General features: G+C 40.7%; 1 protein-coding gene across 14 annotated transcripts in view; it reads left to right on the forward strand.

Moving 5' to 3' along the window:
• Nucleotides 1-26,499, forward strand: part of DST (dystonin) — a 315,735-nt gene that overhangs the window by 111,340 nt on the left and 177,896 nt on the right. For 12 of the 14 annotated variants that reach the window (XM_087774770.1, XM_087774782.1, XM_087774784.1 and 9 more), the window contains 3 exons: nt 8,049-8,138; nt 11,027-11,104; nt 13,656-13,748. In XM_087774770.1, the coding sequence (XP_087630896.1) occupies nt 8,049-8,138; nt 11,027-11,104; nt 13,656-13,748 (261 nt within the window). Of the gene's footprint in view, nt 1-8,048; nt 8,139-8,669; nt 8,769-11,026; nt 11,105-13,655; nt 13,749-24,035; nt 24,960-26,499 lie in introns of those variants that run through there. The other 2 variants (XM_087774769.1, XM_087774773.1) reach the window with 2 other exon arrangements.

Genomic DNA, 26,499 nt, shown 5'->3' on the forward strand with positions numbered 1-26,499 from the left:
GGTGCAGTTTATTATAGGATTCAGCACAAAACAAAGATCATGACCAGGGTGTGTGTTTACGGTTTGTTTTTTCCCCAGAAATAAATTTTGGGTTTAAAGTAAGGAGATTAAAGAACATGAGAGACTCAGGGGGAGGATGTCAGTCTGCATGTCACCGCTTCGGCTCCTGGTCTCTTGGCGTGACATCAGGTTGGCCATGGACCACAGCTCAGCGCCTCGCTGCGGTGAGCAGCCCTTTGGGATGGAAACTACGGGAGGTGGGATGGCCCTGCTGCGTATCAAGCAACCCTCGTGTGCTCTACATGGGGGAATCTAAGATGTCTGTAGAGCAAAATAAGTAGTCTTGAAGATGTTTGAAGAAGCAGCCTTGCTTGGCAGATCAGTCACATGGGAATATTTTGACAAATCTGATATTTTGACAATTACATGCTGCGTGGATCTTGTTAAAACTATTCAGAATTTTAGAGTGTTTCTCATGAATCATGCTGCATGTGTTGGCATAGTAAACCTTTATTTTTGTACATAAATACAACTTTTCATAAGAGAGGTTTTTTATTCTTTACTCGTGTCATACATTTATTTGTTACCATGCAGTTAGACCTGCCAGTGTGATTCCTTAATTTTTAAAGGTGAAAGGGCTAAAACATACAAATTCTCAAAACTTAAAGAAAACTGCTTCCTCATAACTAGAGCTTTTAATACAATTTGTCTTTTAAAAACAAGCTTAAATACATTTTTAGGAAGCTGAAACATTAGGGAAACTCCTCAAGATGTCAGGGTCTCGTGCAGTGGCCCCAGAAGTCTTTCAGCTCTCTGAATGCTGATGACATTTTCTGTGGGATAGTGTAATTATAGGAGCTCTTAACTATCTGTGTCTATTATCTCGGAGAAAAGCGTTTTACTGTAGCTGAAGTGAATGGGAGTCTTGAGGGATCTTTTTTCCATGGCGTTGAATCTGATTCTTAAAGAATAAATTTGAAGTTTATTGTGAAACTCACGGTGGCCTTGTGCCAGCGGTCATTTGGACTTATCAGTGACCTCGGTGGTAATTTACGCCTGACCCTTTTTTCCCCAAACACACCTGTTACAGTTCTAACTTTTGAGCCTTATCCCATTTCCCTTTGGAAGAGTGGTAATGCTTTATGTTTGTGCCGGGCATTTAATTAACTTTGCTTCCAGAAGTGAAGAGAGTGGCACTTGAAAAGACTTTCCCAGGCTATGTGGTCTGGAAAGCCTCTGTTGGATGCATATTATTATAATTCTTGATAATGCCTGGGGATGACACTGATTTTGTAAAGGCTTGTCAGCTGAACTTCAGTTATTCAAAATAAATGTGATTCAGATTTGATTTTAATTTTTGGCTGTTCTGGAAACTGTAAGAAAAGGTCTGGTTTGGCATATTCTCTTAACAATCAGTTCAGCTTAATTATAACATAGATAAGGAGAATCCTGATGTTTTAAGAAAGATGTTTGATTACAATAGTCTGCTTTCCTCATCGTGTACAAAATGGGTGAGTTTGCAAGCGTGTGAGCATAAGTGTCTGCCTTGTTTCCAAGCCCTGCAGCCTGCCAGGGCTGCGGCAGTTGCCTCACCTCCCTTGGGGAGTTCCTGGTGGCCTCCGGTACATGGGAGTTGCTTCTGGTTATTCCCGCCTGATCTGATTACGTACTCTCTCCTGCCTCTTTTGCCTCAAGTCTAGATGCTGCAGCACATTTAACGTTTGTTTCCGCTCCTTCCTACACTATCTCAGTTGAGGATGTGGCCCCTTGCATTTTAGGTGCTAGTCTGCAATATGTTGTACCATAACATGAATGTGAGGTCTCCCTGCACATATGCTGGGTGTGCACCCGCTGTATGCGCAGAAAGGGCTACAACCTTGTTTTCCTGCCAGATTTACTTCTGAATAAGAAAAAGGGGGTGATTCTTTTGTGTTTTCCCAGAGGTGTGGCAGCGTAAGAGCGACATTCCTACTGTACTCCAGCCTGTGTATCTTCTGTCTGCCCTTTTCAAGACCAAGCTGGTTTTGCTTGCAGAAGCGGAAGGGACAGTTCTTCCCCTCTTACCCATGCAAGCATAAGCAGCTTGTGGTTTTATTGTGTAAAGCTATAGATTTTGTTCCAGTATCAGCACAACACAACTAAGACTATCAAGAAAAAATGTAAGAAACAGGCTTGCTATGGAAGATGGCTTGTTCTTTGCTGTGACCCATGGCAAAAACTAGAGATCACTTTCATAGAATCACAGAGTGCTTTGGGATGGAAGGGACCTTTAAAGGTCATCTAGTCCATCCCCCCTACAATGGGCAGGGACATCTACAACCAGATCAGGTTGCTCAGAGCCCCATCCCGCCTGGCCTTGAATGTTTCCAAGGATGGGGCATCTACCACCTCTCTGGGCAACCCGTTCCAGTGATTCACTACCCTCATTGTAAAAAATTTCTTCCTTATATCTAGTCTGAATCTACCTGCTTTTAGTTTAAAACCATTACCCCTTGTCCTGTCGCAGCAGGCCCTGCTAAAAAGTCTGTCCCCATCTTTCTTGTAGGCCCCCTTTAAGTCCTGAAAGGCTGCAATAAGGTCTCCCCGCAGCCTTCTCTTCTGCAGGCTGAAGAACCCCAACTCTCTCAGCCTTTCCTCACAGCAGAGGTGCTCCATCCCTCTGATCATTTTTGTGGCCCTCCTCTGGACCCTCTCCAACAGGTCCATGTCCTTCCTGTGCTGAGGGCTCCAGAGCTGGAGGCACTACTGCAGGTGGGGTCTCACCAGAGCAGAGTAGAAGGGCAGAATCACCTCCCTCAACCTGCTGGCCATGCTTCTTTTGATGCAGCCCAGGATATGGTTGGCTTTCTGTGCTGCGAGAGCACATTGCCGGCTCATGTCCAGCTTTTCATCTATCAGTACCCCCAAGTTCTTCTCCTCAGGGCTGCTCTCAATCCCTTCATCCCCCAGCCTGTATTGATACCAGGGGTTGCCCCGACCCAGATGCAGGATCTTGCACTTGCCCTTGTTGAACCTCATGAGGTTCACATGGGGCCACTTCTCCATCCTGTCCAGGTCCCTCTGGATGGCATCCCATCCCTCAGGTGTGTCAGCTGCACCGCTTGGCTTGGTGTCATGTGCAAACTTGCTGAGGGTGCACTCGATCCTGCTGTCTATGTCATTGATGAAGATATCGAACAGCACTGGTCCCAGTACGGACCCCTGAGGGACACCACTCATCACTGTTATCATAGAATCATTTAGGTTGGAAAAGACCTTTGAGATCATCAAGTCCAACTGTTAACCTAGCGCTGCCAAGTCCACCACTAAACCATGTCCCGAAGTACTACATCTACCCGTCTTTAAAATATCTCCAGGGATGGGGACTCAACCGCTTCCCTGGGCAGCCTGTTCCAGTGCCTGACTGCCCTTTTGGTGAAGAAGGTTTTCCTAATATCCAATCTAAACTTGCCCTGGTGCAGCTTGAGGACGTTTCCTCTCGTTCTATCGCTTGCTACTTGGGAGAAGGACTAACCCCGCCTTGCTACAGCCTTCTTTCAGGTAGTTGTAGAGAGCAATAAGGTCTCCCCTCAGCCTCCTCTTCTCCAGGGTAAACAACCCCAGCTCCCTCGGCCGCTCCTCATAAGACATGCTCTAGACCCTTCACCTGCTTCATTGCCCTTCTTTGGACACGCTCCAGCACCTCGATGTCCTTTTTGTAGTGAGGGGCCCAAAACTGAACACAGCATTCAAGGTGCGGCCTCACCAGTGCCGAGTACAGGGACACTATCCCTTCCCTAGTTCTGCTGGCCACACTATTTCTGATACAAGCCATGATGCTATTGGTCTTCTCACCCACCTGAGCACACTGTTGGCTCATGTTCAGCTGGCTGTCAACCAGCACCCCCAAGTTCTCCATCTGGACATTGAGCCGTTGACCACTACCCTCTGGATGCAACCATACAGCCAATTCCTTATCCATCGAACAGTCCACCCATCAAATCAATATTCTTCCAATTTAGAGAGAAGGGTATTGTGGGCGACTGTGCAAAGGCCTATGTGCAGATTCAGTTCCCCAAGTATGGACATCTAGGGCTGTTTGAGATGTGTAAGGGTATTCAGGACAGACATCTGTGGGGGACTGGCTAGCAGGTCTTGGGCAAACCTTAGTCATTCTGGAGAAGCAGGTGGAGGCCAAGTGGCATACCCCCTAAACATAAACATAAACCAGTGCTTTAGGTGTGCACCCAGGCAGCTGAATCATGGCTTTGTTTTCTGTTGATGGAAATGAGAATCAGGCAGACTGAAGGCAGTGGTGACAGATTTGCTGTGACACCAGCCCACAGAAGAGGAAGCCAAGCCTGGTGGGCCAGGGTCTTCAACTGCAGAAGCAGAATGGTATGTGAGGTTGGAACCGATAGCAACTTGATTGTAAAGACAACCAGATGTGTCAGCTGAACAGTATGATAAAGCTATGCGAGTTATACGGGGTGTTAGTTTGCTGGCTTTCAGAGGCAGCAGACATCTTTATGGTCTTCATTTGTTGAGTGTTTAACATGCTGGGGTCTGGGTGGAAGATTACAGCTCTGTGACTGCTACAGTTTTAAAAGCTGTTTTTTACTAGTGGGAGCGGAGATTCCCTAAGGCACTAGACTGCAAAGCTTAAGCTTACTGGGAAAGTATGATATGAAATATTTCATGCTCATATCAAGGGGGGTGGAGCTTTCCTTGCCAAAACATCATAGTATACATCCCAGAAGATGAACATCAGAAGGTGAATCACCTCTGAAACAGTGCCTTAAATCCTCCCTGTCTCCTTTTGGCTGATGAAGCCATTTTGCTTCTCTTGTTTAAGCTTTGTCAGATGGCCCTCAGCATCTCCCACATCTTCTGCAAGGAATCTCTTCTCACGCCCAGATTATTGAATCTGCCACACTCGCATGGGTATATTGCAAAAAGTTGCCCAAGGCAGCACGTAGCCTACTTTACACGTGGACCTTGCAAAATGTAGGGCGGACAATTCAATTATTTTATTGAAAAGTGACAAGAACTCTTAAAGAAATGCCATGGGGCTCAGCAGATCCCATAGATCCATCCAGGACCCCTCGTCTGCATCTAGTGCTTGTGGTGCTATATGTTCTGAAGGAGGCTGAATGTGGTGGCAAAACCACGTGTTGAGAGACAAGACCTGCTCAAGTGATAGTTGAGAGAGGTGATTTTGCAAGCTTTTCTCAAGTGGCAGTGTAGGATGTCTTAAGAAGCACAAGGTGCTCCTTTTAAAAGAAGTGATCTGCTGCTTTGAGCAAACATGCTTGCTGCACATCAGTTGATCAAATACATCTTTTTAGGTGCACATCTGCTGTTCAGGATATTGGAATTTCCTTATCACGTTGTCCTGTACCAGCATACCAACATAGTATGTCCTAAATAATTAATCCTCGCAGTAGTTGTCAGCCAATGGCAGAACTAAGACAGACATTTAAGGTGTACTGCTGGTTTTCTTGTTTTGACAGCTCTATGCCGCTTTCTTCATACACAGTATGAGTTCATCTCTGAAGCATCTGTGATTTCTAGAAAGATAAGTTGGGGAAGATGGTTGTCACTGTAATACTTTGGAAACCTCAGAGTATAAGAAACAAACAGAAGGTCGACAAACGTATGTTGTGAGAGACAGACCGGCAGGATTACCAAATCATCTTGTATCTAATGGAAAATAAAAGCAGACATATTAGAAACGGTAGTATTTTCTCATCCTATAATTCAGGTACCTGCATGCTGGGCAACTCCCAAGAGCTCTATGTTGAAAAGAGTGCGGACATTGACTTGATGCTGCACAAATAGCTCTTCAGCTGTGCTGGTGCAGTGTCTTTTAGATGTACATCCCTTTTCTCTGTCCTTAACGTGACATCCTCCCGTGACTCTGGCCACCAGCCTGCGCTGTGGATCTGCTCTGCCTTGGGATTCTGCACTCCTGAGTGGAGAGTGGCACGTCCTGGCCAGAGGGGCAGGGAGGAGCAGGGAACCCTCTCACAGGGTTTTACTGTAAAAAAATTGCCTGCTTTTGTTGGAAAGAGTTTAGCACTCAGTTTGGCATAGTTCTTTGAATGGAAAAACAAAAAGTAACAGTTGTTTTGGGTTAAAAATTAAAGACCCTTGTGCTTTTCATCTTTTAAGCATTTAGCACAATCAAATCTCATATCAGAGATTTTAATGATATCTTTGTGGCTTCCCTTTTCTTTTTTTCACCACAGATACAGTAGGAGAACATCTGTTTCTTTGTTCGGCTTAACAGTACTTCAATATTACCAGATAATTTTTCTCTTGGAATTTTTTTAAATTAATTGCTTACAGGAGTTTTTTTAAAATCACAACTAGAATTAAAATTATATTATTTTGTGTATGTGTATGTATGTGTAAAGCTATGAATATGTATAAGAGCGCTGGTATGTATATAACTTGACTGCATATGTAGTCTGTATAAACGTTTTGGAAAATATTATCAGTTGTAATTCCTTATGGAACAGTCTTCTAGATGACTTGTTCTGGCTAGTCTTCAGCACAAGCATAAATATGCTCTGGTATTATTTCCAATTAAGATGATGGTCTTTGTAAAAACAGGTTGCAGAATAATGTCATGCTCGAAGTAAGAAACCCTGAACTAAAATGCGTTTACGAAGCTAATCATCAATGTGGAGACAGTTACTTATTCAACAGGATGGATCTAGAAATGCCCCTGGAAGTCAGGCAAACAGAGCTGTTGCATAAAGTCGAAGATCTGGGTCGATTCCTGCTGCCCTTGTCAGACACACAGAGATGTTGGCACTCAGGGGAGTGTCCCATAGATCTCATACTGGAAGTACAGTTTGTCTTTGGGAGAGGTGGTAACTTTAGAAGAAATTTCTGATGTCGTGTTTTATCCTCTGGAAGCTTACGGCGTTTCTGATCTGGCGCCTCAATGGGAACACCAGGGAACTGACATTAAACTGTAGCTGGAAAGCCCTCAACCTCTGCCCTGGCTGGCCGTGTCTCTGCTTCTGAGAAATGAAGCCCTTTATTTCATGTTTAAAGAGTAGCTGGCTGAAATGGTTAAACACATTTCAGATCAAGTTATATTTGAGCTAAGTAAGCTAACGCTAAGAAGCAAAAAGTTGGCCTGTGGACAGACATTTCCTAGCTTCATTGTGCCTATCAGAAAAGTTAGGGCTTTCAGCTGTCGCTCTTCTCATTATATCTGCTCCCTCACTCATGGTTGGCCTCACAGGGTCTGCTGGTTATCAACCCTTCTCAACCCAATTTAGTTGACTGAGGTCAGCTGGCAAAGGCTGACCATCTGTTGGGGGCACCACGGGAGTGGGTTGGCTGGGTTGGTGACTGCTGCTGGTAGAGCTGTAGGGAGCAGTAACCTCTGCTACTGGCACAGCTGGTGGGAAGGGCTGCACGTGTCCGTGGCGTCACTAGATCAACCTAATGTCCTCTTTCTTTGGTACGTTGTATAAGGTGGATGTGTGAGCCATTGGGAAAACTCCCTAGGTATTGGGATACCTGAGGTGACAAAACATGTTGTTAATTGGTGGATGTACTTTGAGTAGTAATAAGTTTAAGGCCGGAAATTGTGGTAACTTTTTGGCCTGACTCCAGTGAACTTGCATGCTTAGGATAACATATATGTCAAGACAGGATTCTGGTCTGTATATTTTTTTTACAGTTCATTAGGTCTAGATAATGTCATCTGTACGTGGTCATTATTTAGGTCAAAATAGATGAATATCTGGTATTGTTTGAATTGTCAGATACTGATTTTGCATTGCTATATGCATTCACTACCCGTAAATTCATACTATGAAATAAAATGTGATGGAACTGTGCGAGTGCTGACGTAAATGTGAATTTTACCTGTTATAATTAATTTGGGTTTGTAAATTTGTCATGAAAGAGAATAAATTTGAGAAGCTATGCCGAGGTGTATCTGAGGTATATCTATATATTAAAAGAGAACTGTGTCAATATGAGTGTGAATGCTCTAGTGTAAATGGGGATGTTATATTTTATTTTTGCATTTATCTGTGCAGGTTCGAAAGCATGTGAATGACCTATATGAAGACCTAAGAGATGGACATAACTTGATCTCACTTTTAGAAGTCCTTTCTGGAGACACCTTGGTAAGCTTTTAGATCAGAATGCAGTGGTTCCAGTTTGTTACATATACATTTACTCTGTTGGTTAACTCTTTGCATATTGACTGCTGAAAATTTCTTTGATATTTTCCATAATCTGTGACTTGATACCAAAGACACAAGTTGTATTTCTGTTGGTAAAATATCCCACTGTGAATTCTGCGGGGGAATGCAATCTGTTCTCTTCATTTCTTGTAGGCAGTGAGACTTCTTTTCTTACTAGGGTAATGCGCTATTTTTTCTGTTCTTCCCTTTTCTTTACAATTTTTCTTTTAACAATTATTGGATGCTTAATATCTCTTCACATTAAAGGGAGTAACTTACAAATAGCAAGGATAAAATGTCCCTGAAATTGTCTAACACACTCCTCAGGTGTCATTTCCTTTCTTTGTGAGCATTACTTCCCTTGCTTGGTATTTGTTCTCTTCATTATGTTCTTCTTTTCATGCTCTTCTTTTCATTTGTGGTCTGTCTTGTGTCTTTGCTGTCCTGTCTTCTGTCTGTTATATTCATTAGCCAAGAGAGCGAGATTTTTTGAAGACCTTACGGTTGGTGAGTTCAACAGAAGCATGCGCAAATGAACAGCATGAGGATGTGGAGGATGAGGATAAGGGGGTAGGTGCCGACCCCCATAACTGTACTAATGTAGTGTTTGAAGTGTGGTGTCTGCTAATGTAAATTCTTAGTTTGGTGTGCTGCAGTAGTGTGCTGTAGAAAGGACAAAAGAACTCATGTTGGTAAACCAGGATATGTATGTTTATAATGGAGTTATGGTAACAATAAATTTTTATTCAGCCTTTTTGAGAACAGCTGAAATGCAAAGGTTTAAGATTTGTATTTGTTTTCTTTGATTAAACTGTACAAAACCATGGTGCAAATGTGTATTGGACAACATTATCAAGATACTATAGAACAATCTTTTTAAAATAAGAAGTAGGGACGTACCGTAATTCCATTAAACCAAGACTTTATACTTGCCATCGGTATTGCCCATATATAAGTAATTTAGACAAAGGCTTGAAGGCTCTCCGTAGTGAAGTCAATGGCAACAACTTAATTTGTCTTAATTAGAAGCATCAGTCTACTGCACCCACGATGTATGTGACATAATATTGGATAATATCTTGAAATGAGGTGTGCAGATCTATTTCTTAGAATTTATCAAATGTAATAGTTGTTATTTTTTTCAAAGCGGATACGCAAAGTAGAAGTTCATGACAGCTCTGTGTAGTGCCTTGGGTACTAAGTATATGGATTGTTTGCAGGGTTTGTCTTTCTGGGAACAAATGCGGAATTATCGATTCACTGTATTTTAACAGTGGAATTTAACAGAAGGAAAATATTTACTTATAAAGTGTAAAATGTTGAGTGCTTGTTAGTCTAAGTGAGCTGTTTCATGCCTTTGTAGACCTTGCATTATTAGCGTTTGCTAAAGCAACTTGCTGTTGTAGGGCCTGAGCGCCGCCTTGGCTCCCCGTGTGTTGTGCTGCAGTTGTGATTTCAGTGGAATTTGTGTGCTTTTTTTCTGGGGCATAACATAACTCAAAACACTGCATTTTAGCTGTACAATGAAAAAAAATATTTCCCCTCTGAGATGCTATACCTAAATATATAGTTTGGGATTTACGATACCTTCTTTGTTGTGTTAAACCAAATTCCAGGTCTGCAGTCCTTCGTTCCATCCAGGGAAGCTACTCAATAGCGAGGGCTGCAGGGCTTGATCCTGAGCTATTGGTGTGAAAAACAAAGGACTAATTTGAAGGTTCTATAATGGAAATTAAAATTCGTTGTGTTTTAGTTTATGCTTCTTATTCAACTTCATTTTCCCATGTTTCCTTTTGGCAAGCATCTGATACTCCAAAGGGGGTAAAAAAAGGCAGTTGAGGAAGGCTTGGGCTTGTACCTGTGTGTTTCGCAGTGACTGTCTGAGGAAATACTCATGTTCATGGCTGATCTCTAGCAATTATAGTCCGCTTCAGTTTATTGCTGTGAAAGTTTGTGAAAAATCTGAAATAAGGAAGAAGAATAGAAGGATTTGGATATTATGATGATACAAATTTAACTGCTTTCCCATTGCTGATCTGTGACAGCTAAGTAAAGTATGCTTTTTCTGTGTGATTCTTCTTCTTGGTGATTTTACACTAACTGCATGCGGTTTTGCCATGTTTCCATTAACACACCACTCATGCTTATTTTACAGTTTCTTCTTGTTAGTTTTGACTTTGCTTTGAGAAGAGTGACTTGTTAGGTTTTTTCATGCTTTATGATGTTCTACCCAAGTCAAGAGTTTAAACTTACATTCTAGGGCTGTATATGTTGTATTATTCTGTTTGAAGGAAGGTATTATCTTTATGACATACTTCAAATAAGTATGTGTCAATATAATAAAGATTATGCAGTTATACCATAAACAAAGAACATTAAATCATAAAGTCGCATACAAAGGTAAGCTTTTCCATCGCAGAGTTTATCAGAGCAGCATGAAGGTCCATGGCATTACTTATATTTTGCTTTGCTTAATATACTGTAAATTTTTTATAATAATATATTGCAGTTTGTTTCGGTAGGTAGATTCATGTAGGGCCTTTTTAGCCCTCTTGGCCTAAGTAGTACTTTACAGGGAAACAGCTATCAGCCTGCATGGATGAAAGTTACAGTTTGGGACCACTGATCTCTCTTGCCATCCACTGTGCTAAAAAATTTCAACTACAGTTTAAAAAAAAAAAAAATTGTGAAAGCACACTTTTCCACCAAAGGTATTGGCTTTGTTAGAACTGTAGAGTTTCAAATGTTTCACGTGGTATCTTTTAAATCGGACTGTTTGCTCTTTTGTCTGACGAGAAAATCTCACAACTATTGTTTTCCAATTTTAGCCCCGAGAAAAAGGTCGGATGCGTTTTCACAGACTCCAGAACGTCCAAATTGCACTTGACTATTTGAAAAAACGCCAGGTATGGTGAAAATTTTAATAAAAACTGTTAACAAAAATTTTGTCACCTGTAGCTAATAAATAAAAAATATGTCTTGCTTGGTCTTTTATGCATGTTGTGTAACAGCTGCTGGTCTCGTGCTTGAGATGGTTGAGAGAGATGTGGCAAAGGTAACTTTGCACCAGCCTTCTCTGAGCAATAACATCTACACACTCTGTGTGGTATATGATGTTAAAGAGGAGAAAACTATGGGAAGATCCTCAGGAGTTGCTTATAGTAGATCTAACTATCTTTCATGCTGCCCAGGTACCAGCTGGTATGCAGTTTTGTTCACAGTCTAATTTTTAGTACAAAATGCAGGTTCAAAGAAACGAGAACATTTTGTGGGAGTTCCTTGTTTTGATTATATTTGTTTTGGAAAAACTTTCTTAAGCCTTGATCCTGACGAAAGCAAAACTGGTGCCCTAGAAAGGCAGCAGAGTCACCTGGGCTGTGGAAGATTCTGGCTTAATTTCACCTGTATCTCTTTTAAGCCAAACACTTGAAACCCACACTGCTGGGCAATTTTCCACTGCTGTGAGTTTCTTTTTGCTTTTAGATTTTTTTTTTTTAAAGCACTTACAGGATTCTTGCTTTCTCCCTTTGCAAAACGGCAGTGTTAAAAAATTACCAAAACATGGATGGAAGGAAAAACTGTACCTCCCTATTCATCCCATCCAAATGAGTTGACACTGGAAATCTGCTTTCAGATTTGTTGATTTTTTTTTTTTTTAAATTTTATTTGCTACTTAAAAGGTTTGAAAAAATAAGAGGTAGCAAACCATAGACAGAGATTTAGTTAGATTATAAAAACAGATATCTTTTCGTATTTTGAGTGAAATTGCAAACTATCTTTTGGGTCACTGAGTGATGTGTGTGCACCGAGTACTCCATCCTGCTTCGCTGAGTTCAAAGTGAACTTTTACTGTTAACCGAAGTGAGCCATTGAACAAATATGCTACAAAGTAAATGAATGGCTATTTGAAATGATAGTCACAATGGCGTTTTTATGCAGTGAGACCTCTGGACTTGTGCTGCACCATGCCTTATTTATGCATGACAGACTGTGCATATTAAAACCCAGAAGATGTAGGATCAAGTCATCCTCATGTTTATGAACGTGTGCATGTCATTGGGAACCGCAAGTCTCCATCATGCAGCTGTCGATTGCGATCAGACGATTTTTGTGCTCTCTTTAGTGTTGCAGTTGCATGAAGATGGCTGTACTCTACAAGATGCTTGTAGGGCTTTGGTCTTGGCAAGTTGCCAGTGGGACTGATTAAAGTTTCAGCCCCGTTAGGTGTTTCTAAACCATATTTAGGAGGTAACTTGCCTAGGTGGGCTGTATAACCTCCAGATACAATGCCTTATTGTGATTGTAAGGCAGAGAGATCCTATACGTTGGTAATTTTGAAGCCCAACTTGGGAAAAACAAAGAAAAAAACAAAGATAAGGCATATTTGACTATCTTCTAGAGTTTTGCCAAGCACAGTTTTTATAATGCAGTGGGAGGAAAACATTTTGATTTGGTTTTAATTTCTTTTTTTGAACTGTGGAATACACTCTCTTTCTTCTGGAGAGTGTTTTTTGTTTGTGGGGGTTTTGTTTGTTTGTTTGTTTTTGGGTTTTAGTTTGGTTTGTTGTTTTTTTTTTTCTTTCCCTAATAGTTAAGACTATGTCTGCAGATCAAGAGAAGGATGTGCCTTTGCTTGTTTGGTTGATAACAGGGTATATGTTAAAAAGCATGGGCATGTAACTTTAATAACATAAGCATAAAATGCCTTTTAGCTGAGTCATCTTTAATTGCTAGGCTATATGGATACATAATACATATAGAGAAATTAAATGTAATAATAAAATATGCCAAAGAAAATAGAATTATTGAATTCACTCTGGATGTGAGTTTATTGGAGTGGCAGAAATCTCAGCCTTGTTTTTAATCCTATTAACCATTTCATATTTATAGCACTGTGAATGAGTACAGCAGCAGAAGCGATAATAATTTCTGTCATTATTAAGCCATTGGTTATTTAAATGTGATACTAAATTCCTGGTTTTATCAAGCCAGACCGTTGTGTTTTAGCAGGCAGTTGTCCTGCTGCTGAATTCTTGCTTTGGTGCAGGAAAGTGTGGGGAGGAAGAAAGGCAGTGATAGCTTCCCGGGTCTCAGCACTGCCCTGAGACTGATACACCAGTTACAGATCATCATATTCTTGTTATCCTTTCCCCCTCTATCATACCTTCCCCCTCTGACAAGGACCGAGGTGAAGGGTGTTTGGCACAGGGAGCAGATCTGCCGGCATAGTGACAGCTGAGGAATCTTCTCAGCTCAGTGTGGGTGGGACAGGGCAGTTCCTGGCGGGCTGCTTACAGCCAGAACACAATTCCTTTCTGCTTTTGAGAATTAAAAAAACCAACAGAGTAGGCTCAGGAAGTAAATAGTGCATCCTTTATAGTCATGCCTGAGTAATGCAGTATGTATTTGTGGCATATTTATTTCAATTCTGTCTGTATTTTCTTTCCATGATGGCAGGTGAAACTGGTTAACATTAGAAATGATGACATAACAGATGGGAATCCCAAATTGACTTTGGGGTTGATATGGACCATAATTTTGCACTTTCAGGTAAGTCTAGCTTTGCTTGACAGTATGTTTTCAGTCAGATTCTTGCATACAGTTACGATGAATGTGTCAACTTATACAGGACTCCATATAGGATGTGCAAAAATACAGATTATGTTTCTTCTCTAATGTGCATTTGAAGGTTTTGATGATGTATCTTATTTTGTCATGTAAACTGAATCTGAAGGTGTCGTTTGTTTGCTAATCTCCTGTCTGTGGAATGAGAGAAAAATAGCTTGGGTTTTGAACGTCATTAAAGACAATAGTTGATGTATTCCTTCCAGCGTTTGGACAAACCGGTCTTATTTTATTCTGCAGACTTCTTTTGATGAGTATTAAAATATGTTAAAAAGTTTTAAATCTTTTTTCATTCTGGATCTGAATTTCTCTTTCTAGTACGAGTATGTTAGCAAGCACTATGCTCAGCCTTTCTGAGCAGTTCCTAACACTTCAGCATTTGTTTTTAGCCCCAGCGATGGTATCGTGGGTCACACTAGGTGGCACTCTGGTTGTTGTACCCTGGTGGGATTGTGTACAGTATAATGCAGCCTTACAGTGTGTGGTGTTAAATTGCTCCTCAAAATGAGGCTTTCACAATGGCTGTGGCTGTAGATGATGTAATTCAGATGACAGATAATTCCCGTTTAGTGACTGCAGCATTGTTAGCGATAAACTCCCTGCTGTGCAGGCATTTTAAATGATCAGAAAATTACATGATCATACAGAAAAAGCGTGGTTCGCTTAGGAATATCCTGCACCCGATTTATGACTGGGAAAAAAAGTTCTTAATAAAAAAAACCCGCAAACAACAAAAACAAACAAACAAACCCCCAAAAAAACAACACAAAAAGGCTGCTAGGATCTAATTTGCCTTTCTGCAGATCCTAACAAGGAACAGAAGACGGGAATAGGGCCAATGTGGCCCTGGTCTAAACAGGGTGCGTGAGTTAGCCCAGGCCAGTGCACAGGGTAAAGGAGAAACCGCTAACTCCTCACCACTAACGAGGACTTGAAGTTCCCTCAGCTCCCCCCTGTTGTGCCAGTCTTTGCTCCCACATGGTTTTAAGGAGAAAGAAGGCTGTGCTTAAATATATTTAAGCATGACCCACGGAATTAGGCAGTGATTGAATGTTGCAGCTGAAACACACTTCACTCTGTCCTGACCCCCAATAGCTACCAACTAAATGTTCACCAATACAATTCAGATCTTGCAGATCTGTCAGAATAGAATATTGTATTTAAGTTGGAAGGGACCTACAACGATCATCTAGTCCAACTGCCTGACCACTTCAGGGCTGCCCAAAAGTTAAAGCATGTTGTTAAGGGCATTGTCCAAATGCCTCTTAAACACTGACAGGCGTGGGGCATTGACCACCTCTCTAGGAAGCCTGGTCCAGTGTCTGACCACCCTCTTGGTGAAGAAATACTTCCTCATGTCCAGTATAAACCTCCCCTGGCACAGCTCTGAACCGTTCCCATGCGTCCTGTCACTGGATCCCAGGGAGAAGAGCTCAGCACCTCCCTCTCCACTTCCCCCCCTCGGGAAGCTGTAGGGAGCAATGAGGTCGCCCCTCAGCCTCCTTTTCTCCAGACTAGACAAGCCCAAAGTACTTAGCCGCTCCTCAGAGGACATGCCTTCCAGCCCTTTCACGAGCTTTGTTGCCCTCTCCTGGACACATTCAAGGACCTTCACATCCTTCTTAAATTGTGGGGCCCAGAACTGCACACAGTATTCAAGGTGAGGCCACACCAACGCTGAATACAGCAGGATAGTCACCTCTCTTGACTGGCTGGTTATGCTGTTTGATGCAGCCCAGGATGCGGTTTGCCCTCTTGGTGAGCTTTTATTTTTTTCAAAATAATATCTTTAAGCATCGGTGTTAAAATTATTTTAAGAATGGGCTGTGGTTCTTGGACTAAATACTGAGCCTCATTAGTAACTATGAAGTAACTGAAGAACAGGGTTTTTTAAAAATTATTTTCTGTCTTTTTACTATTAATGGCTGCAGTACCTACACTGAATGCAGAAGGGATTTGTAAGGTGATGTCAGAGACCCTCTGTGCTAGCCTGGCATTTGCCTGTATGCCGCTTCTTTTGAAGTATATGTCAATTTGGTGTCATTGACACCCATATATGGCCAATTTGGGTTCAGAATGTATAAGGAAGTTCAGAAGAATGTGCATACTTACACCTCATGGTTTTTTGTCTCCATTTAGATTTTGAATGAGGGAAAAATCTGAACAGAAAAGTCTTAACAGCAGAGTCTTCACAAAGGGATGAAGCTTCATGATAACAACTGTGTTTATGTATGGAGTAGTCCTGTAGATACTGGGAAGGTTGTGATGAGATTCAGTTTGAAGTTAAGACATCTAAATCTAGGTGCTTATGGGGAGCTGTGTTCATATGCATTAAGTGTATAAATTGTCCGTATAGTCTGATAATCTGAGCGATAGAGGTTTAGTCTATACAGCTAGTATAGCCTAGAGAGTGAGTCAACTAACCGGCTACTAGAGGCTCACTCTATTTGACTAAACATAAACATTTGTGTTGTTGGAGATTAATGAGACACCCACTTGAGTATGAGAAACATGATGTAGGTCTTACAGGAAGCCCACTATCATCTGGGAAGAGACAGATCAGGAAGGATAAACTGCATCTTAAATGATGGTAAACATGTTTAGCAACAGATTTGAGGCCTGGAGGGCTAGTCAGTACAGTGGGTGAGGTTGGTGGAGCAATTCAGATCGCTTGCAATAGGTGCCTAGAGCACCTACTGAGCTAATCAGTTGTCCAGCATAGGTGCTTAGTGTGATCTGAGGTGACACGGCATATCCAGTAGCGTATGCAGTGGGAAGCAAGTTGCCTTAGGTCCTGTGGTGTATCTGCCATCTCAGATAGTTTTAAGTATCAAATGTTCTAGATGGTCAGTTGACTTTCTTCTTCTGTCTCTGCTTCAGGGTGTGAAACGTTGCCGTTCAAGATCTGTTGATTGTTCTAACTAGATCTTCAGGGCTTTTGATTCAGCTTCCTAAAGACATGTGGCATTTGAGTGACATCTGAGGTGTGCTAGAGTATCCAGGGCATATATGTAGAGTTCTCTGATGAGACACCAGATCTATGACAGACCTATGCTCTTCCAAACCTGCAGCTGGAGGCCAGTTGGGATATAGCAGGATATCTCAAAGAGCTCTAGAAGCCCATGTTTAGGAAACTAAATCCTGCCTCTGCTGGATGAAATGGTCTCTTCAAGACCTAGCCAGCATGTAAACACATATATGTAGACACCAACATGGAGGTGTCTTAATCGGAACTATCCCTTAAATTTTCCCAGTCTTTGCAGAAGTAGTTAATTTCGCAGTGTGTCTAAGGAGCTGTTTGCAGTGTGATGTTAATGCCTCTGCTCCATCGTTTATGTATGTTCTAATGACACTGCAACCTGGAAGATAGTCAAGATGCCAGGGGTTTTTTTTTTTTGCCTGTTGTTTGTGGCTTCTTGTTTCTCTGAGTCATGGAACTTATCTGGAGGATAATATTTCCTCCAAATAGAAAACCCTTCTCAGTATTGTAATGAATTTAGGAATGATTTAGGGGAAAGACATGATGAACAAAAATAAATGATGATATGCATTTGAGGATAATGTTTCTCTTGCATCTGAATTATGTCTAGAGGTGGTTATGGGTTTGTGACTTGGTACCCATAATTAGATAAATATAAATGTTGTTTTGAGTTATACCACTGACTTTTGCAGCTGCACAAGTGCAGAAATTGTACAGTCTTTTGTGTCCCAAGTAATTACATATAAGAGAGAGAAAAGATGGAATGGGAAATCCGGTGGTTTATTGAGTTGAGTATGTTAGAAAATAATTTGTCCTGTGGGTATTGAAAATCCCTGAGACGTGTATGTTACTAGGATTTAGGCAAGCTTTCAATGTATGCATTTCACATGCTTTTAATAATATGTGGCTTTTTTTAAATTCAGTTTCATAATGCAGTAATGACTGTAAGTTATTTTCCTGGCACCTGTAGAACATGCTAAATCAGATTACAGTCTTTCGTATAATTATAGGCTGTATTATAAATATCCAAATTAATACTTGAATGGACTCCTTCAACACCCAGTACATTTTCACTGATGACACTGGAGGGCAACTATAAATGAAAGCAGAATTTGGCCTCAGTAAGTAACCACAATTTTAGTAAGATAATTTCTATGAAAATTGGTGATAATTTATTTTCAAACCACTGCAAACGTTCTTTAATTTAACAGATGTTAAATATTTAGAATAATTTGCAGTTAGTTGAAAAAAACATGCCAAACCAAAGCAAAACCTGAAACTTTAAGGCATCCAAAATTAGGCCTTTCTGAATTCAGACCTTAAAAAATTTCTGGAGCTTCTAAGTCAGGGTTCAATAGACTTTTCCTATTTCAGTTTCATCGTCGTTTTGCAGCTCAGGAACTGCCGTGGAACGCTTTTCCTTCCGCCCTCCCCAGCTCCCTGCTGTCAGGCCTCTTTGCAGGGTGCTGTTTTGCAAGGCTCAGGTTGGTAACTGTTCTCTCCAGATGTCACAGTACCATCCAGCCCCCTCTGGCCAGACGAGTGCTTTCCCTCAGGCCTCCTTGGGCCACATGTAACCTCTTCATATTTCTCTTGTCAGCCAGAAAATACTTTTTTTTTTTTTTTTCTTCTGACTCCCCATATGCCTTCATGCAAAATTCATTCTTTATCAGTCTGCCCCGAGGCAGTCTATGGACTGGTCATTTGGTCTAGCAGATCAGCAGTTAAACTTTTACCTGTGATGGGCAAAAAGGTAAGAAGGCTGGATTTGTTCGTAGATGACTTGGCTGAGATAAAGGACAGCTACCCAGCCATTTCTCAAGTTCCTGATACCCCTTACCGCAGTTAGGTGTTCAGAGCCTGCAATGCAGGTAGTCATTTTGAAGTGCTCTTGTGTTGGTTGTGAAGGCTCTGGCCAGAGGAGGAGACAGCTCAGTTGTGGTGGCCCATTCCAGTGAATGACGTGCAGAAGGCAGAGGGATAATGGGATGTTCTGGGACCCATGCACCTCCCTCTGCTTCAGCTGCTCTGCTGTTAAGTCCATGATGGGGTCACCACACGAGAGACATGCTGCCTGCTGTCCTCCTCTCTTTCCTGAGGTGGCACTGTGAAGTGGAGAGCGCTGGGTCTGGCCTTCACTCGCTGTGTTCCTGGCACCTATTCCTGCTGGGAGCAGCTGGCTGGCAGCAGCTGGCTCTGAAGCTTGCTGTCATGGTTTAACCCCGGTCGGCGACAAGGTACCACATAGCTGCTCGCTCACCCTCCCCCGGTGGGGGAGACAATCAGGTCTTGCCCAGGCCATGGGTCTTGGAGCCCAAGGTCTGAAGTTTAATCTGCCTCTGCTTTAAAATAGCTAGAATAGTTCAAGGTCTGGTCTTCTCAAGGATTTAAAGATGGAGCTATGCGGCCAGTTGTCTAATCTCTGACTACAAGCGGTTGTAGGGTGAACTGTAGTCCACCTGGGAGCTGCAACTCCCAGTCATCAGCCATTGCAGCAGAGCTGTCATTCAGCATATGATGGGGCATACTCTTCCTGTATTTCATTCCTCAGCTGAGCTGCTAGTTACCTTTTCCAGGGTTCTTCAGTAATTTAAAAAAAAAAAAAAATTGCTAACTCTCAGGTAAGAAAATGAGTGTGGATTTCTTGGAATTTCTGGGACTAATCTGAATTACAGGAAGGACGAGAGGCATTAAGGCTCACTGCAGAGTCATATTTAGACTTTATCTCTACAAATAGTGGGCTGTCTGTAGCAGGATAAGATTTATGAGCAGTTAGCTCATCCGTTTGATTCTCTTCGTCCTTAATCCCATAAATCCATCAACAGGGAATGAATTCCTCTTTCTGTAAGCCATCTCACTGGGTATAAAACCTCTCCTGTTCAGGGTCATGACTTTTGGTACCTCAGTGGTACCTGGAAGCTGAACAGCTCTTTTGAGATTTTAAGCAGCAGTTGTCAGGACAGCTCTAACAGCTCCACATATAACCTTTGTTGTATTGTGTGCTGGCAAGCCTTTATTTTTTACCTTGTTCTCTATCTTGTGCTGCTTTAATTTTCACTTTCTCTTTGACTTATGTTTATCTCTCTGCATGTGACCTTTGGGCTGTGCAACAAAATGCTTGCTGGTTATCTGGTATTCTGTTTTAGTACTGTGAAATGACATGCCCCATTTATGCTAAATGCTCCATTGCTTTTGCTGTGTTGCATAAACAACATTAAAAAAAAAAAGAGGGGGAAGGGATCTTCGACCCAAACCTGCCTGAAATGTATTTCTAGTAGGCTTTTGATCATGTTATTCTAGGATAAAAGATACCAGGTGCAGTTTGGTTGGCAAAGTGAAATAACCTTTCCTTTACTGCATTTGCTAATTATATAAAACAAATGATAAAGCATAAATCAGCAGTGTACAAAGGATGAATGGTCTCAGCATTGTGCAGACTAACAAATATGCAGATACTCAACAACGTTGCTGCTTTAATGTGTAATACAGCTGTCCCGTGTTAAGAGCATAATGCATTCCACAGTCACAGACATGCTTGACAAGTTACAGAAATCTATGGTTAAATGCAAACTCATACAAATCTGCATGAGCAATTTCATGTATCGATGTTGATCTTTTGTTTGCCATGTCTTAATGTTAACCTTTTGTTTGTGATTAAGAAGCCTCTAAGACAGATCAAATTGCAGACGAGTGTTGGTCTAATCCTATATTTATGTTATACTTCTTAAGGGTTTATGTGCCAGAAAAAGTCTTCTGCTAATCTCCCCTTAAAACTTTCCAGCATTGGTGGGTATAAATTTGTATCTTTGGGTTTTTCGTTGTTTGTTTGTTTTAAAAGAAATATAATAATCCGTTACAGTATTTTTAATCTAGCTTCTATCATCTGGAGCGTTGGCTTTAGTCAGCGCAGAGCTTCCATTTGGGTCTAGTCAGGTGTTGGACAAAGCCCCTGGTGTGGTTGGGTCTTTGCTCTAGGTGGTTCTCCTAGGCTTCAGTGGTAGTCTATTTTGATGCTTTAGAGTATCATATTTCTTTGCTCTAGCAGACAGATTTTAGAAGAAATTTCAGTTTCCCTTTTCTGAATCTCCAGTTTAATCTTGTTGTCTCTGCCTCTTCCCTTGCTGAGACCAAAGTTATGACTTTATAGAATTTCAATTAGCTGAAAGTGGTCATTTTGTCTTTAGTTACTCACACTTTCATTTATCATCTTCCCTTAATATGGAATATGATTTTGCACAACCCATATAAATGCAATTTGTCAATTCTTTTGTCCTTGATCTTTTCTTTGGTTCAAGAGCGTAAATGACTTAAAAAGTTAAAGTGACTTCAAAGTTACTTTTTGGTTCATGGAAAAACAAGGAACAGCAGAAAGAATTGTTAAGAGAGGTGATAGCCTTCTCACTCAGGAACAGTTGGTAAGTATTGCTAAATTGATTATTAAGTATCAAAAAATACATATTTCTTAGCTATTTCTAGGAAGATTGAAAGGCACAAATACCACTAATAATCTGTAGAGATATATTTGGAATGCATTTATTCCTAGGTAATATTTAGAAATTATTAAATTCTAGGAATAGCTGCAGATATACCCTGTGTATTTAACTAAATTGACCTGGAATATGCAGCAGCAGTCCAGGATTGTTGGGGGCACTGAGCCTGTAACCAGTGTTTCAGAACTGATTCTTGTATTTTTGCTGCCTCAATTTTTTAATTCCACTTCAGAAGCACCTGATTTTCTGAAAAAGTGAATTACCTACTTAAGAAAAAAAAATAAGCCAGATTTAAGGTATATATGAAAGAGAATGTGCAAAATCAGAGACTTTCTAAATTACTGATTACATTACAAAACACAGATTGTCGGCTGTAAAATAACAGTATGTGTTTCTTCTGACCTATGTTGAATTACATTTGATTTGATATTTTTATGACAGTCAGAGTGACACCAGTTCTAACAGGAGTTTTGAAATAACAGAATGCTTCAGGGACGTTTTCTCTTTGGAAGAACACAGTATTATGCTGATTGATAAACATGTAAGCAGTTTAAAAAAAAGTATGTATTAAATCACACTCTATTAAAACTCAGATACTCTAATACAATTATTGTTTAGAAACCTCAGTGCCTGTGTGTCTTAATTTAAATATGCATTTGCAAATTTAAATTTGCAGTATTTTTAAGCAAATTCTTAACTTCTGTGAAATTTGTGGATGAACAACAACATTGGCAATGTACTAGTGTTAGGCTATATTTACTTTAATACTTTTCGATTAGACAGTTAATATAGCATGAAAACTTGCAATTTTTCATTCAAATGCTGGACACTCTTGTCTTTAACCTTTTACATAATTTCTGCTTTATCAGGATAGTCATAATAAGTCTTTTTTTGTAAGAGTACCTAATGTAATGTTTCAATATTATTATACTATAATATATTTTACTATACATTATTATTATTAGACATGTTACTATTAAACCAGGAGCTATATCTGTGTGAAATTAAATCAATCTTGGTCCGTTGCACTGCAAAGTCCTGAATGTTCTTTTCTGATGAGAGAGGAGAAAGGTATATTTTCAAGCATAAAAGCCATTTGTTTGTACAAACACAGCGATATCATTTACAAAGACTATAATTTTCTTTTTATGTGCTTTTCTATTAATTAAGGGGGGGCAGGGCAAGTCAGGACCCAACTGAGTCCCATGTGGATGTGTGTTTTAAATCAGAGTCCTCTGGGCCTTGACTGAAAGTCGCTTTTCTAAGCTGACAAGAATACAGCTTTTTACTGTGAGTAAAGGGAGCAAATGTCACAACTGCACCTGTATGTTAAGCATACTACAAATGCAAATACAGATTGAGGCCATGAAAGAGAGCGTGGTCGTGGCATGAACATCTATTTCGAAAAGAAACATGTTAGCATTGTGCCTGTATGTAGTTGCCTGTCTATCGGTGGTAGAGGGTATTCTGTAACAGCCTTCTAGTCCCTTAGTGTTATGGTATGAAATTTTCTAAGCGTTACTGTCAAATTTTACCGCAGTGCCCTGAGAGTGGTCAGCAACGAGCATCCGTGTTCTTGGAAATTCTTTGGAGGCTGATCCTACTTCTTTGCTGTATTATTCGTTCTAGATTCTGTCAGTAAAATGTCATAGAATGCTTCGGTGGAACTGGCCGCTGGGGAATACAGTCTCTGGGTTTCATTATTGCAATTCCTTTTCAAATAAATGAGGCAAACTCAATGGTAACACCTGATAATGCTTGGCCAGTCACTTGGTAGCTCTTTCTCAGCATGAGAAACCGTACACATCTACCCCTGCTGATGCGTGTTGGTTTTAGTAGGTTTTGTACACTGGTAACAAAAATGAAGCTGAACCTTCAAAACACAGATATTTTTTCAAACCAAGTATGCTGGTGATTAGACTTGCTTGCATTTTAATAGTTTATATTTCTACTTAGTTTTCATATGTAGCTAGATGCTTCTTGGCTGTTATATTCAGAGCTACACAGAGATGCCTACAGAATAGGAGCATCGGAGGAGGATAAAGCTCCGTTTTTATAAACAGTAACTTTGTGGACAGTTTTCTAGACAGACTGGCTGTTATGATTTGTTTCACCTTTATCTGGCAGAAGTTTTAAGTCTGCTGCAAAATTCCAGTACACAGCACCACTGCCCTGAGCAAGCCGTTATGCTTGTGTGATAGTAGTGAAGCAGCAGATTATTTATAGCTGACAAATCAGTGAAAAATTACGTCAGCTGCTATGAAAACTCCACGTACAAATAAAAATTTGACCCCCAACAAGCTGTCAGAGCAATCTCTAGTCCTTCACTTTAATCTTCCCTTTTGTGGATCATTGGATACGTAATAAAAACATATGAAGTGCAAACCAAATCTGCTAACTACATCCCTGCTATTTGCTGCGCTGCTTACTTTTGGATTTGCAGTGTAGCTAATAGTTTCAAAGGTTGCTGCATATTTTTCTACTTTATCTTGCTGGAGTTACTAAATGAAACGGGAAGTTAAAATGCATGTAAGAATTTTCTGTTGCTCATAAATGCTATGTCATCTCTGTGAAAGGCCATCGGCATTACAGCCCAGCGCTGAAGCGGTGATGTTTATTTAAGAGGATTGGTGGCCAGAAATAAGCCACAGTGTCTAATCAGACACAGGCCCTGCCTGGGCACCGTGCCACAACGTTTATTGCGTGTGCACTTCTCATAGGCAAAATGGCTACGTACTGAAAAGGATGGACGTGAAGTCTGGAAGAAATTACGGTGCAAACAGCAGTTCTTAACTTTCTGAGGAGGATTTAAGTGTATGTAAATACACTGGAATGAATGAGACGGTGCGACTGTGAGTTACCGAAAGCCAAATGGGGAATGTCTGTGGATGTGTGAGGGCTGAAAAGGAAGAACAGTGTTTAGATCCTGCCAAAGCTCCCTTAAGTCCAGCTAAACGTTCCCCTGGAAGAAAATATTTCAGAAAAAAAAGGAGAAAGAAATCAACCAACGAGGGACCAGATTCAGTACAGGTTAAAGAAAATGAAGAAAAAAGCCAGTGTGAAGTGGGGATTTCGGAAAACACCGAGAATTGTCCCAAGGGCGTGGGATTGACTGATTCCTTCCCCCGGAGAGTGACAGTGGCTGGTAATGCTCTGCCCGTGAGTACAGACCTTTTGGCCGATGTTGTTAAAGCAGAAGTTTTACTGGGTGAAACAAAGAGTGATTCTCTTTGTGGGGACAGTTTTCATGGTGATAATCAGAGGCTCACCAAGTCTGATGAAACAGAGACATGGTTAAAGGAACAAGACGAGAGCAGTTCAGAGAAACGCTGTACATGGAAGAGGAAATACTGGGAGGATAGCAACAGGAGAGAATTAGCATTCCTGAAGAAATCTAGTGGTCTTTGTTATGGAAAAGCAGCCAGCTTGGATTCTGCTATCCACATTTTAGGCAGACAACATGAAGAAACTGGGTTAAACCTAACTTCTTGCAGAATTGTTGAAGATGTCCCAGAAAGCAATAAATCTGAAAAGTTGCATCACTTTCTTTCTGAAAGCAAAAGCGATCTGCTGCTTGAACAAAAGAGGTTTTATTCTTCTGATGCTGTGCTTTCCCAATTGCCAAAAGAAAAGGCATTATTTAGCATTCCACCAAACAGGAGCAAGGTAAATATTTTGGCACAGTACATTATCTTTGAAAGTTAGCTCAGAGTAAGTATTGAAACAGTATTTTTACTGTTACAAAAATATCTTCACTTTGCTGTATATAAGCCTTTTACATATGCTATGGTCCTACAGGTAGTTGTAGGACAGAACATATTATTTCATCTTTTTCACAGATAAAGTAATACCTCTATACTTCAGGAGTGTTGATGTATCTTTGTGCTGTTTTGCTGTCTGTAGTTTGATTTGTTTCCTAATTTAGGAAAAAGATTTTCATGTTAAAATGGTTCTAGAAGGTGGAGTGAATTTTAGAGAGTTGTTCAAGTTCACATTCAATATCTGCAGTAAATTTTCTTATCAACTCTCAACGGTCTTGTAATTCCTTTGGGTCTTGTATCAAGGAAAGGAATATTTCTAATTCTTTTCAGTTATGGCCAATAGGAACTGAAGAATGACAGAAATATGTAGGCAGCTTGAAATAGAAAAAGTGAACATAAATCATGTTAATAATGCTCTACACTTCTTTTAAAAGGTCTTTCCTCCCAAACTGTCTATATGACCTATTAATATTAATTATTGAAATTCCGTCTTCCTCTGAGGGTAGGATTATTTTCCTTTTACAACAGAAGAAACCAAAGTACGAGCTTAGTTGCAGAGTATCTGAAGGAAAGCAAGTTTTTGTCTGTTGGTGTTCATGCTTACCAATTCAATCCATATTACCGGTTCTGCCCCACTTATCTTCAGCACAGCTGAAATCCGTAGGTGTGGGTCAAATGCTAATACCAGGATCTGGTCCAAAACTGATTTCCCTTGCTCAACAGGGACATCTGAGCTTTGAGTTGAGTGAACAGAGGGAATGGCCATGTGCAAAAGGTACTCTTTCCAGCAAAGAGTAACTACGCTTCTGTCGTTTATGTAATTTACTTTTGTAACAGGAATCAAATTATACTTTTTCCGAGCTCAGTGTTTAAGTACAGATAACACACCCAATTACAACACACAGTACACACTAGTACAAATGGCCTCCTAATACACACGGAGATCTTTGCCCTCCTAATCTTAGCTGGAATTCAGGAACAGCTTAGGGATGTTCTTTGATTTGAACAAAACATCATTACTGAGTAAAAGAGTATCAGGCCTTGTTTGTTCAGCCAAGCATGGCTGCTTTTTCCTGTGTAATCAGAGAAATACAGCTTCTAATATTGCTGCAGTTATTACTCTAATGAGGCATATACCCCTTGTTACCACAGGGGGAAGGGGGGAAAGAAAAATGAAGCTTTTGCTGAGCACCTACATCAGTACTGAGACTTGTGCTGGTGGTATCGATAAAACACTGCATAATGATATGAATATGAAATCTACTGACAGATCAGGCTAAATGCCTGAGTTGGTGAAAAATCTAGTTTTCAGTTCAGTTCCCTTTCTCCACCCAAGATTCTGTGTCTAAGTAATTTTAAGAGCACCTAGCTTTAACCTGAAAACAGATCTGGGAAGAAGACTAGATTTCAGACTCTAGCTTGTTTTACAAAGTCATGACCACTTT

Source organism: Nipponia nippon, unplaced genomic scaffold, assembly GCF_047370975.1.
Source record: "Nipponia nippon isolate SJK-2023a ecotype South Korea unplaced genomic scaffold, ASM4737097v1 scaffold_4, whole genome shotgun sequence".
Lineage (NCBI taxonomy): Eukaryota > Metazoa > Chordata > Aves > Pelecaniformes > Threskiornithidae > Nipponia > Nipponia nippon.